Source organism: Diplotaxodon limnothrissa, linkage group LG7 (assembly GCF_057381915.1).
Source record: "Diplotaxodon limnothrissa isolate DT_005_m linkage group LG7, D_limnothrissa_male_GT1.1, whole genome shotgun sequence".
In the NCBI taxonomy this organism is placed as follows: Eukaryota; Metazoa; Chordata; class Actinopteri; order Cichliformes; family Cichlidae; genus Diplotaxodon; species Diplotaxodon limnothrissa.
Window position 1 is genome coordinate 54,613,137 of NC_140602.1, and position 14,162 is coordinate 54,627,298.

The window sequence follows — 14,162 nt, forward strand, 5'->3', positions numbered from 1 at the left end:
GAAGCCTGTTTTTTTTTTTTTTTTTTTTTTTTTTTTTTTAAATCCTATGAGAATAAGTTATTATATTTAGTTATGATGTTCTGATTATTTAACCTCACTGGAAACTATTAGATTATTTAAACAGGAAAAAGTGCAAAAATTTGGCCTGAATTTTGATTGTTGGCATCATTGGGTGAGTTTTGGTTAAAATGGATTTGTTGTATGATTTGTACTGAAAATGTCTTCGGACCACTGACTGAACCGCTTTCGTTTACACCCAGGTCTTAGTTTCACTTCGCTCAGAGTGCAGCCACAAAAATTATTAATTCTGCCCATCAAACACAATCTGAGAATGTACCACAGCATTCAGGACAGTTGTTTGTTACTAATTGCAATTTTTGAAAAAAATGACTTTTGCTTTCTTTATTAAAACTGTGACGTTGCTTTGCATGTACTTGGCATCAAATGTAGGTGACTTATTGGGTTGAGCACAAGGCATTAGGCTTAGTCTAACCTTGTTGTGCGCACTGACCTCCTGAGGAGCTCATGTGAATGGATTTATGGATACTTTGGTAGTATGCCCTGCTACGTGCGTTGCTGTTCGTAGTTGAGTGCACTTAGTGAGCCCTGCTTTGGTGACATGTGAGAGTCTGATTTCAGACAAGTTCCTAATCCAGTTTGGATCATAAACCCTTACTATTAATCAATACTAATAACTCACCAACCTGTTCTCTATCATTATTATTATTATTCCTATTATTTTATGATTATTATAATTTTTTGTTATTTTTCTTTTTTCTATTCTTTTTTTTTTTTTGGATGGGGGGGGCTGTCTAAGACCAGTTTATACCTTTGCAGCAGGTGTTTCGAATGTTCAAAAAGCACTCTACCAAATCGGTTTCTTTCCAAAAACGATCTATACCATATACATTTATTTAGTGGAGTGTGCTATCCATTTATTCCCTGTTCATTGTGTGTGTGTGTGTGTGTGTGTGTGTGTGTGTGTGTGTGTGTGTGTTGGGGGTGTTTTGTACAACAGATTGTGATTTGTTAGCTTTGGCTAACAGGCTCTGCAACAGTCCTGCCTGTTTAATTCCCCCCCCCCCCCCCCCCTTTTTTTTTTTTTTTAAATTTATATATATATATAAAATCTTTTGTCTCCCCCCCCCCCCCCCCCCCCCCCCCCCAATAGGGCCGTTGTTTACAAACTAATATGTAAGATATTGGAAAATATTCAAAGTATTCTTAAAGCACTTTTCATGCCGAGTTCTCGTGGGCGAAAAAAGTTTGTTTTCACCAAAGCTATTAATGTGTAATTTAGATGGATATGAGAAACAGAGCTGACATCCTGCAGAGCCGTGTGTGTGTGTGCGTGCGCGCGTGTGGCCCTTTATTGTATGTGTGTACATATGCACACATGGTATAGATGCCCATTATAAGTATCTGGTTAATATTTAATGTAGTGTTCTTGATTTCACATATTCTGGGTAAATGTGAATGCCTTGCATAACATTAAGTAAATAAATTCTTTTTGTTTTTTCTTAATTGGTCGTGTACTGAAATGCCTGTCTTGCCCTCCTCTGGGACTCATTTTAAAATCAACAGTGGAAAAGGTACTTACTGTATGAGACTCGGCAGTAATGGCTTTAATCTGAGGCACGACAGAACTTAGTTTGTTCCAGCTGTTTCTAGAAGTTCTCAAAGTTCACCGCACACCATCAGACCAGATCCACACATAAGCTTCGTACAGTTGCAGCAAACTACGCTCCGACTTAAAGTTGGGGCATAACGACCTGGAGGTACTTTGTTTCTATTTTCACTTTCTGCTACTTCATATTAATATTCCACATTAACTCTGTGACATTTGACTGCGTGTTTGCAGACATGTTGCACTGTGAAGCACAAAAAGTGTTCTGAGACCTAAAACCTTTTAATTTCATGGAGCAAAAAGGGGGGAAAAGACATTGCATTGATGTACTTTTAGGGAATTATGAATTTTCTAGAATGATTTCTGATTCTAAAGCAATGATCCCATTTATCTACAGAAAACAATCATTGTACAAAACTGTATCTATGTAAAGCATCATTTCTCATAATGTGGACTGTAGATATATATATTTTTTCCAAATCCCATTTTTCCTGGTGTGCTTTTACTGGAAGTATCTGAATACTTTTACCACTGATTGCAGTATTTCCTGTACACACATGAGGTCAGCAGGTTTGTAATTGCACTCTTCCATCAGCATTGTAGACAAGCTCACATATCTGCAGACATTAATCAGTAAGTCGTGTTTTTGATTAGGAAGTTTTATTACAAAATGTTACAAAACTAGTTATAAATGTCTATTGGAGCACTGAGACAGACCTACAAGTAATCATAATTTAAATACATAAATACAGATGCCCCAGGTCACTTTGGGACAAAGCTGCACTGGTGAAAAACAAACTAAGTAGCAAGTTTGACCTCTGACTCTAACAGGGGAGTTTAATTGAGACGTTCCTGGGGTGGTGTAATAGTGAAACTGCCCCCTACCACAGGTACTGTTAGAAAATCAACAACGTGACAGTGATTCAATGAGAAAAGTAAATGAATCTGTCAGGAATAGTAAAAATCTCAAATGATTTCCAAGGCGATTACATCACGGCATAACGAGGACCGAGGCACTTTCTGACATCTGCAATCTCTTTGCTGCAAATGCCAGCAGTCTTGGCACGTCCAGTCTGGCAGGTTTGCGTGGACGGTAACTTTACTGGAACAATGGTGGCCCTGTTCAGAGGCTAATTCTCCTGACATGAACCTGCAGGGAAGAAGATGAAAAGACTTACCACAAGTATGTTTATAACTGTGGATTTTGAAATATGATTGAAAACACTGGGCGCTATCCGACATGATTTCCATTAAAAGAACGATACTTTTAAAAAAAATAGAACTGTATTCCTGGCTCGGGAGACCTTTTCAAAGAATAGAAAAGAGGTTGGTTTCAAATGCTTTTATTTAAGTGTTTGGATTCCCGAAGTAGCTATTATTAAAATGCAATCAATCTAAATTTGGTTAAGTTTGTTTATATAATTAAACATTTACACTAATGTTGATGAATATATTCTGGTTAAAAACAAGTTAAATTTGATAGAAGACTTTGTTGTCTTCATCTTGTATGCCATTTATTCTTCATCTACTTTAAAATACCAGCATGACGGTGCAGGTTGTTAAGCCGAATGGGATGTGGGCTCGTGTGGCTGCACAGTAGCAAGAAAGTGTTTTTTAGTGAGCACAGCAGAGACTGGAGTGTTTAAATAAAAAGCGGCATGTCTGCCGCACGGCTAACGCTGTTTCAGCAGCTCTTCAACAGAACACCATTCTCCAAAAATCCCTTATTGTCTTTTACATCCCGTCTCCCTCCCAACAGCCCAAACCAGCTGTGGCAGACAGCTGCTCCTTGCTGCTCCTGGTTCTGTTGGAGGTTTCTTCCTGTTAAAAGCGAGGTTTTCCTTCCCACTTTTTCCATGTGCTTGCTCATGGGAGGTTTTCTCTGTATCATTGATACGTTTTTACCTTTTAGTGACTGTTGTTGTGATTCAGTGATATATACTAAAACTGAATTTAACCCCTGGTTACTCCTTTAGAGCCACTGTTTGTATTTTTTTATGATAGTTGGATAGACTGCAGTTCCGTATAACCAATACACAACTTGTGATTAATTATAACATTTCTGCAACGTAGTTTGTCTAACATAGCTGTCCATGAGCTTCAGCTGTGCCTAATTAGGTTAAACTTTAAGAGCAAATGTGTCATTTTTAGCTTGTACAGTTTACTGTATTACATCATAATCAAAGCTTATTACATTAGAGGCACAAGATTGTATTATATTGATGGATTGGATTGTGAATTTTATTACATTTGAGATTTTGTGTGGCCTCTTGTCTTTAATTTGACTTTTTTTGTTACAGATCCTACTTTCCCAGGAAACCAAGTTCCCATGGAGTTCAACAAAATACTGGCTTTTAACTTATGAACAATAAAAAGGGTCAGTCTGTGTAGTCACTCACATGTGCCAAGGCGCTCCTCCAGAAAGCCGATCTGCTCGCTGAGGGAGTCGATGCGATCTAGCTGCTGGAAAGAGTGGGATAGCAAGGTGGTTTTCTCCGACATGCCCTCATCCAATGACAGTGGGAAGAAGCTGCTGAAGGGCGTCAGCACCAACTGCAGCTTCTTAACAGAGAGATGAGAGGAAGTTAGGAAAAAGAGAAAAATGTTCCACATGAGGACCATTACACATCGTTATTTTATATATTCATCCATTTGCTCTTTATAATTGTTTAACATGAGAAGGATTTTAGTAAACTCGTGCAAGTTTTAAAAAGCCACTGTGCAGGCCTGGCATATCTAAAAATCTTTGGTTGGGGGATTAAAGAGCAGCTAAGACGTCAGATCACACACAAGGCTCAGAGGTTTTCCTGGTGAGCCAGACTGGGAGGTATCAGAGTAGGTGGCTTTTATATGGTTGAACATGTGTTCTTGAGTTTTCCTGTGTACCTTTTCCAGGAGCTCAACTCGGTTCCTCAGGCTCTGTACCTCCTCTGTCACATTCTCCACCAAGCCAAACTTTCCATCTATAGAAAACCACACAAATGCAGACATACACATCAGAGTGTGGTGACTTCAGTCTGAATCTGTAGAAACAAACTGATGAGGAGCAGAACAGAGAGAGGGGTAAGGGCATGGATGTGATGATGCGTGAGAATGATGCAGAGTATATATTGCATTGGATTCCTTGGAGCATCTAGGAAGCCCCCTTCAGTCCCTCCTCGAATGATTCATGACCACTGCAATGTCTCCAAAGTATAAACCAGGAAGAAGACGGCAGGGCTGCTGAGAGAGAGGGGGAATGCAGGGCACAGAGGGGGGAATGGCCCAAAAAGCCAGTAGATAAGCTCAAAGACAGATCATGAGAAACATACAGGCAAACATTCATTCCTCCTGTGATTTGACTGTGAGGAAAAGCCTGGTTGTCTCCACTCGAAGGGGAATGTGTCTGCTGCAGGCCTTCGATCTGTGCCAGATGTGGCCCATTACTGAGACAAGAATAAGTTGAGAAACAGGGTGATGAAGAGGTGGAGGTTCAGGAGAAGAAAGGGGAGGGGGAGCTGGCGATGGCCCCCAGCAGACGGGGTTGATGTGGCTGGAATGAGAACACAAGTGTTGGCCAAGAACAGGGTGAAAAGAATGCAGGCGAGAGGGGGGGTAAAGACTGCAGCATAGAAATGTAGTCCAACACCCCTGGCATAATATCACTCTGATATGTGCATATGAACACAAATAACAGAAAACTGTCTCAGGAAAGACATCTTACAAAAACATTGCAATAATTATTTTTGCCTCTGACACAGAACACATTGCTTTCTTAAAGTACAAAAATTTGTCATATTGGCTTTTTATTTCCCTTTCCTCTGAGTGTTTTTCTGTCCTTTTCGCAGACTCAGCAATGCTTCCACTGATCTATCACCCCGAGTCACGGAGACGAGCACTTTCCTTTGAACAGAGAAAACTCGCTCAGTGTGAAACTCGATAAACAGAAGGGAGTCTGGAGCAGAGCCTGAGAAATTTGGCAATCTCACACACTTTACAGAGAAATATTTCTTTTTCTGCAAGTACAGGAGACACTCTCTCCTTTTGGATTTTAACAATGTGGTGACTCACAAAAAAAATCCCCCAAGTTTGAAAGCTCAGGATGAGGTACGTCTTCTTTAAACTTTCATGTTACATAAATTTCTGAGAGAGCAGATAATGTTGACACAGAATTGGAGTTAAAAGGAACATCCTCGGGTCAACGACCACATTTCTAGACATGGAGAGGGAGGGGGGGTTTGTATTTTTCTGTTGTTGCTAAGATACAGTAAGCACACACAGGGAAAAATGACTTTTTCTTGGTAGGAGATAACATTTAAACTTTTTTTAAGAGAGCTAATGGAGTGTGTGGGATAAAAATATGTCTGTATTAGCACAGGAGCTCTATTAGAGGCAGATGTTTGCTTTGCTCACAGGACTCATAGGAGTCATTATCAAAGCCCAATCGGTCCCAGTCTCGCCGCACGGGGCCAGACCGCAAGACATCTGTCTGGAGTCGGCACCAGTCGCAGTGCATTATTACTCACGGTACGAGTTGAGAGTGGCATAGCGCGTACCAAAAGTAATAATGGACCGCGAAGCTGGCCATGTTCCTCTCTTCTGTCCAGACACTTTGCTGCTGCGTAACACAAAATTAGACACACTCCTATCCTGGTCATTTACCTGCATCAGTGTGATGACTCACACCCACTGTTGCCTGGCTGCTCTGTGATGAGGAGGTAGGAGTCGCAGGAGGAGGAGATGGAGGAGGAAGGCTTTGACAGGAACGGCCGTCTCCAGCAAGGGCGAAGCCCTCTCTGCATGCACATCGATAGCTGCCAGCTGTGTTCACGCACTGCTGGGCGCACCGCTGCCGCTCACTGCACTCATCCACATCTGACAGGCAAGAAAGACCACTGTGAATATACACGCAGACACCCGAGAGTGGCTTTGCAGGTAAATGGTATGAGCACATGTACCTGTTTGGCACTGGTGTCCCATCCAGCCTAATGGACAAGCACACTGGTTGGGTCTTAAACAGGTACCGCCATTCAAACAGGGTTGTCCGCACACAGCTGTGAAAGACATTTATGAAGCGATCATTTGGTTAAGAGATCACTCTTGTATATGGATCCATGGTATCACAGTTAGCAAGGGTTGGTTTATGCTAGCCTGGCTTTCTAACATTTTAATTGTTGTCAAATTTAATGTAGTTTGTTTTAATCTGTACAAGTGACCTGTCTAAGTTCTAGGAAATATGCAGTTTCACTTTCTCACTGAGATGAAACAGATGTTCTTGCTGAGACAGAGACAAAAAGATCGACATCAAAATAATAAATCAAAGCAAATTAATACAAACAATAAAAAATACACCACCTCAGAACTTCAGAAAAAAAACAGTTAACTCATTCACTGCCATTGACGTCTATAGACGTCAATTACGTTTTTCAATGGGAGGGGCCAGAATACAACCTCGGGCAGCTTGTCAGTGAATTTTATTTTTTCATATATTTGTAAATAAATTGTTTTGATAAAACATAACCTTTCTCAGTGTTATTTCTGTTTTATAGAAGTGAAAAACTATTTTATATGTTAGAGGTGTCACAAAGCAAGAAATATTAGTGTCAAAGGCACTTTTCTGCTTGAAATGTATTTTTCACAAAAAGCTCGTTTTCTCCCTTTTTTTTGGTCAAAACAGGCATTTTTGGTGGAACCCACCTCTCTTCTACAGCTGATTACTAAAGAATGGAAAATGGTAGAAACAAGCTTTTTTTTTTGGATGAAAGAAGAGAGTCTGTTCTTCATTTTGGTAGGTTCAGCGTTTATATGATCATAACACACAGTTTTCTGTGGCTCTTCAAAAATGAGTAAAATTCTCAAAAACCCTGGCAGTGGGGAGTTACCTGATTTGAAAATGGCTGGCAGTGAATGAGTTAATATTGTACAAAAAAAATGTAGCTGCATTCCATCTGCAGAGAGCTTGCTAGCAAGCTATCTGCTCAACTCTGCATTTGTGTTGGTAACTGCAACTTTTTAACATACAGAATGACTTCCCATATGATTTGCTATTATTTAAATTCAATAAAATGCTCTAAAAGGCAAAAACAGCATAAACACAGAGCATAAACACAGAGCTTAAATGCAGAGATGAAGCCTAGCAGGCAGCCATGACAGTTGTCACTAAAAGTTGCCACACCCCAAATAATGCAAACTTTAAGCCTTACCAACCTTACACTTCTAATAGAGTAAGAAATCAGTTACAAATAGTGTAGCGGGATGTAAATACGCTTATTTCTGCTCTAAATGTGAACATTTAAATTTGGGTATCTATGTGGAGTTTTAAAAGCAAGCCTAAAGTGGACATTTGAGGAACTGCAGTTTTGTCACTTGTATTTTTTATATTAACTGCCTCCAAGACTGGAGCTTGGACAGGGCCTTTGACTTCCTGGAATTTCTGCTGATCCAGTTTTTTTTTTAAACTGGGCTAATATAGCTCTTTCCTCATTATTCTAATTATTATGCTACATTAAGCTAGCTGTAGCCTACAGCTTCATATTACATTTAAACATATAAAGGTGGGATCGAGCTCTTTATCTAACTCTCAGCAAGAAAACAAATTGGCATTTTTCTAAACTCTCTATTAAGAGTTGATGCTACACAGGGAAAGAAAATGAGGTAAACAACCCTGAAACTCATCACATCCCACTGAAATACCTTGGTTGCAGTTGTGAGAGTAAAATCTCCTCCAGCCCGGGCAGCAATCTGGGTAGAAATGCAAAGGAGAAGCTGCTCTGTTCACCTGTCGGTATGCCACCAAGTACGTAGTCCTGCGGAGACGAAGTACAGACACCCACAGCGTTTAGGCATTTCTAATTATTCATGCTGTCATCACTCTCATCTGTAAGTGTGTGTGTCTGTGCGTGTGGGGTTCAGCCTGTGAGGCCTTTTCCAGGATCTGTCACACAGCAGGAATGCTGATGAGAGGATGGTAATTTGGTGGAATACTGAACCACGGACCACTGACTTCCAAGAGTGTGTCAGAGATGAGAGAGGGGCTGGAGATCGTATCGAAAATCAGAGCTTTTGCTGCAGCCTGCTGAGAGCTTGGTATGTTTAGCTTGCAGGGGGTGATGAACCGAAAGCTAAAGGAACCCGTTTGGGATGTGCTTTCTTAAAACAAAACAAGGAACTATTTTCTAGGGCTGTAATCGTCTACATAATGAGCACACAAGTTACAAATACTTTAAAGTGAAGCTCCATTTTGGTGGCAAGAGGAGTTAAAGAGAAAAAAATGGGGAGAATGTAGGGGTGGGTTGGGGGGGGGGTCAGAGCTAGAAAAAGGGAGAGAGAGAAGTATGGAGGGAGATAGAGTCCAAAATAAACACGACCAGTCTCTGTGGGCAAGCAGTTCATTTCCCGTCGTTACACAAAGTATTCGATATTTAGATTCTACCCAAATATGTGCCACCATGACCCAGTTCTGTGAAAAATGCACATGTATGTGTATATGTGTGTTTGTGTGAAGTCAAGATCTATTTATGATTGTATTCCTAACCCTTTCCCTTCCTAAACATGTCAAGCACTGTTTACTCCTTAATAAACTAAACATCTTCAGATAAAGGCTGACTCTCGATGTAAACTGACCGTGCAGTTCGGCTGGTTTTTCTCCCCCAAAAAGCTGTAGATGTCTGATTTAGTTGTTGTGTCTTTGTGCTGATTCAGTGTATGGAGGGCTGAGAGAGTTTGTCTCACTTGTATGTGCTGCAGAGGCGATGCCCCTGACACAGGGTGAGGTAGGGCTTGTGCACTGGCTGGACGAACGACTCTGTCGTAGTGACAACACTGTGACGGAGGTCTCTGCCGCACACCCTTCTCCTGTGAAAGGCAGACGTGAGATTTGATGTTAAAAACTGACCAGAAGTGCACATTTGTAGGCGCTCCAGCTGCACCGGAAGCTGAGCTGGTTTTTAAATGGAGACATTTTTACAGCTTTTAAGTCATTCCAGACCCAAGTTCAAACAGTTTGAGATATTTAAGCCCTAAGTGGTCCCCAATTCACATGAAAAACTCCAGATTGGAGTCTAATTGCTCCTGAATGACCTATGTAATCACTCCTGAATGTATCCGAGTTAAGAGCTGATCTTCGACCTCCAAGTTGCCACTTGACCTTTCATTCACCTTTCAGTTAATTTTGGCCTATGTACAAATCAACTGAAAAGGACAAAATGAGCCTGCCCATACTGATGTGCATCTCAGAGTTGGAACAGAGACTGAGGTCATTTGACCAACCTGTATACATTCACATTGGCTGAGAATGTCACAGTATGAATGACAGCTAAAGGGGAGATCTGCAGCTGAAATCAGGACAGAGCTACTGACTAAATGACAGGCCATTACAAACACATGAAGAGTATTAAGTGAGCTATTACCCGTGGTGAGCGAAGAACTGGGGAGTGGCCATCACATGAAGGATGAAGAGGGAGGAGGAAAGGAGCAGTATTTGGTACATCGTCTTCCTCTTTCCCACGTTCCCTCGCTGGGTCTCTTGGACTCTTCTCCGTGCCAGTCGGAGGGAAGAGGAGAGGAGGATGAAGAAGGGGTGACGGGGGGAAGGGTGTGGATTGAATCCAAAGTCTCCTCACGCTGAATATCTATGTGTTTCCTTCAAGGAGGACCACTCCAGCTACCTATAAGGAGAGGGCATGGGGAGAGGATGTGTTAAAGCAATAAAACGGAACAAAAAATTATGCGAACAAGGGGATAAATAAAGAAACTTAAATGGAATACAGTTCATTCTTTTGCAGCCACAGAGCAAATCCTACTTCCTTTGAAGCCATGGACCACTAGAGGGAAGGACTCTGGTGTCAGTGTCAGCTGTGTCATGTCTGCATTAGCAGATTTCTACAGGCGACCACACCAGAGCCTCTGCACTCCTTTTCAAAAAAGGATTAGCACCCATTAAATCTGTGTAGAAAATGTTAATGGGTCTGGAGAAGCTCTGTCACTTATGATTAGTGGGGTCGCTGAGAACAGGTAAAGGGGAAGCCTGAGAAACAGCAGATTACTGAACCCGGAAGTCATTAAGTAGCAAATAAAAAAAAACTAGCTGAAACTGGAAAGTGGTCACATTTGTACGGCAGGGAGCAGCTTGAGCTGAGCAGTATGGGTCTGGGCAAAAGAGACACGCGATTGTGTCAAATAAAAATGAGAGACTTTACATCTGGAAACATCTCAATTAAAAAATGGATCGTTTATAGCTCTTTTCAGTTTTTACTTTCAACTTTTAACATCCCTGATTTGTATTTTATATCACAAATAAAGTTGTTGCTGTTGGGTTTTTTCTCAGTGAATGTTTCTAAAAGTTATTCAACAGGGTGCAATGAGAAAACAGCAATAAAGACCTAACATGTATCTAAAGAGTTCATTTGCTCCCACTGTACATTTGGATTTCTGCGCTAACCCTAAATGTCCAGTTGACATTCCCAACGACACAGAAAAGCCTTCTGGAAAGATATTGGAGATCTCGCTGCTAGGCAGATGTTTGAATGCATCCAATAAGAACATAGAGGGGCATCGATGACCTGCACCTGCCCTGCCTCTGAGGTCACAGGGTAAAAGACAAAAAAGCCAGAGCACTCTCATTTCACAGATATGTTCATCCACCCTCACACCATATTAGATTATAACATACTGTAGAGGATTAAAAGAAAGACTGAGCCACCCATTCCCAAGTAGGACTGTCAGAGTGCATGACAGTCAGCTTGGACCCGCTCCTGCCCTAATGTAAGCCTACAGGCATGTTTTAACACAGCCGATACTAAACCCCTGGGAAATCTCTCAGAGCACATTAAATCCATCCAGGCGGTATCACCAGTTTTCAGGACCGAAGCCTGCTGGAGAGTCCTCAGTTATCCTGGAGGTGACACTAAGCCACGGATGACAGTTTGCATGTCTCTCTGATCTCTGGCTGGCTTTGTGCCTGAAGACGTGACATGCACTTCTAAAGCCCTGCATTCATTCACAAATCACTTCAGAGAGCAGGACGCTGTGCAGCAGGTAGCCACTTTCAAGATGATATGTGTTAACGATTCAGCATCATTACACTGGCAGGGGAAGATCGCCACAGGGGGAAACACTTGTCCAAAAAGTTAATGTCGGTTAGGACATTGGAGTTTTATCAGCTTTATTTTAAAGTCTTTTGGGTGTCAGGAAGTACATCAGGAACACCAGAGACTTAATCCGTGTTTGTATATGCACATGCAAATGTTTCAAAGCATAATCAATCCTGGCCTACTGACACATTAAAAAGCAATCGGACCATTTTTAGATTCACCGCGAGAGGGCGCTGTTTTACAGGCACTGTATATAAAGTCTAAGAGACCCTCTCTCCTCCGCGCTATTCTCACGCACACAGAGTCACGTTAAACGCATGGTTTCACGAGAGAATCGGAAATAAATACAAAGAAAAACCAAAGAGTCCTACATCAAAGAACAAGCGGGCATGCCGGACACACCATTAAACACGAGCCAAACTCCGGGGCGCCCGCATGGATACATAAGAATAATGACAAACCGTGCAATAAACTATCAGCTCCTCTAAGATGACTCCCGCAAAACAATTTAAAAAATTAAAAAGCACACACACTTGTACACTGCTGGTAGTAAAGAAACAGCCGGAGGTCTGATAAAAGTTAGTTTCCTTATATTCCGCCAAGTGAGGGGAGAGTCCAGTGATAAAACTCCGCCAGTACTCAGGTTTGTCCTAGAGCTCGGACTGTCAGAGAGCATGGGGGGCGATGGTAGGACCTCCTCCCACTCCTCCAGCTGGGTGTCCCGCAGCTCACTCTTGCCTTCACTGGGGGTGGGGGGTGGGGGGGTTCACTCGTGTGTGACGTCAGTAGGTAGACTACTCAGCTTTTTCATTCATAAACTATCGACTGCCGACTGGTTGGTAAAGAGACCCGAGAGAGGCACGCTGCCCCTCCCTTCAAGCAATTTACCCATCACAAGGAGGCAGATTTTGGGTGCTGGGATCACTCCTCCTGCTCTGTCTCACACACACATACGTCCACTGCTTTTGTGAAACGATACATTTGTTGGAATAAATATTTTTTCTTTGTTTTGCACAAAGCAAGAATCACGCTGTTTCCTATTCCGCAAACAGCTCATTGCAGGGACAAAATAATCCAATCCTTTAATTAACTGCTAAAGCTGAAAAAATAAAATAGTCCAAGGAAATCTATATCAACAATACTTATAAATCATGTAACCTATTATTGAGACTTTAAACATTACAACCCTGTTATGTGAAAACAAATGGCTACCACCCCCCCTACCCAACCAATGGAAATGAGCTCAGAAAGTCACCACACTGATGAAAAACAGCGTATTTTTTCATCCAGGTCAGAAAGTGTTGGACCTGGTCTATCTACCAGATTACTCTTTTAATGTATGTAAGTTGTACAGGCCCGTGATTCGGTATTTGCATGTACTCTGGTGATTTTAAACGAAAAAACCCCACCAATTTGAAGTTTTACTCTATACGATAGTTAAGCACACACGGTGCAATAACACATATAATTATGTGATCCTACAGATCCGCAAAATACACTACTCTCTTGTGATTTGCGGCACTTTTAACCCTGTATAGATTTTTATCAACAACATGGATAATTTTGCTAAGCAACTCTTCTCAGTACAGCTAGCCAATGCTGAATTTGAATTAGGTTGTTTTATCTAGCTAGCCTTACGAATTTCCCTTCTTTGAAGCGCACCTGTGAGTGAGCTGAAAAGTAACGAGCCCACTGTTTGTAGTATGTGAAAACTATCATTAACTTTGAAACACGGGTTAATGCAGTGTCCTACCTGCAGGAATGTGACCTTTGAAATAGGCACAAATCTTACCCTTGCAGTATGAGGTCGTCAGGTGCGTGTGCGCGCGCAGGCTGAGCGGCGGCCATGAGCACGCGCCGCTGGACCGGCGGGTAACGAGACATTTCCATGGTGCCAGTTTCTTTTAAGAGCTTCTACCGTTGGTGCATCGAATTAAAAAACCCTCGCTCTTCATTCGAGGTGCTCCCTCTGAGTCGACTGGCGGCAAATGAAATGTCTTTGGGCGTATTTCACTTGCTTTTTATGCAAAGCTTCCTGTGGAACGCAGGAATTGGATGGACAATCCCAAACCGGAATTCCTGTGAGTGTTTGCCGCTGATAAAACCCCCTCTCATGCACAAACACTCTCCATCCTGCTCAAACCGCTTGGCGAATCTGATTTTGAAGCATTTTTTTCTCCCCCACCACCACGTCCATTGTGACATTTTTAGTTTTTTTTTTTAAGGCAAGTGCCTCCAGTCTTCTCACCTCACGGCCTCCTGCTGCCTATGCAAATATAGAGAACAGTGAAGCTCGCACTAGGCCCAGTGCAACAGCACTTACTACTATTCCATTAGAGGGTAGAGTCGAGTTTACAACTGTTTAAGGTCACTGCCAGATCAAATCTGTGAAATTGCAGCTTGTTACATGATAAGTAAGTAGATTCTTTTCCCTGCTTGCATGCATCCATTGTAGATCAGTGCAG

The 14,162-nt window shown here is 41.9% G+C and overlaps 1 protein-coding gene across 2 annotated transcripts; it reads right to left on the bottom strand.

The window, feature by feature from the left end:
* Nucleotides 1–2,273: 2,273 nt before the first annotated feature.
* Nucleotides 2,274–13,674, bottom strand: egfl7 (EGF-like-domain, multiple 7). 2 transcript variants are annotated; one of them, XM_085359947.1, is made up of 9 exons: nucleotides 13,490–13,674; nucleotides 10,015–10,272; nucleotides 9,338–9,460; nucleotides 8,300–8,412; nucleotides 6,565–6,660; nucleotides 6,269–6,481; nucleotides 4,514–4,590; nucleotides 4,027–4,189; nucleotides 2,274–2,777 (listed from the first exon to the last, which is right to left on the bottom strand). In XM_085359947.1, the coding sequence occupies exons 2-9, from the start codon at nucleotides 10,092–10,094 to the stop codon at nucleotides 2,758–2,760; spliced, it is 885 nt and encodes a 294-aa protein (XP_085216073.1). In that variant the 5' UTR covers nucleotides 10,095–10,272; nucleotides 13,490–13,674; the 3' UTR covers nucleotides 2,274–2,757. The 2 variants fall into 2 exon arrangements, with proteins under 2 accessions (XP_085216073.1, XP_085216074.1); XM_085359948.1 differs by lacking the exon at nucleotides 9,338–9,460.
* Between the last annotated feature and the right edge of the window lie 488 nt (nucleotides 13,675–14,162).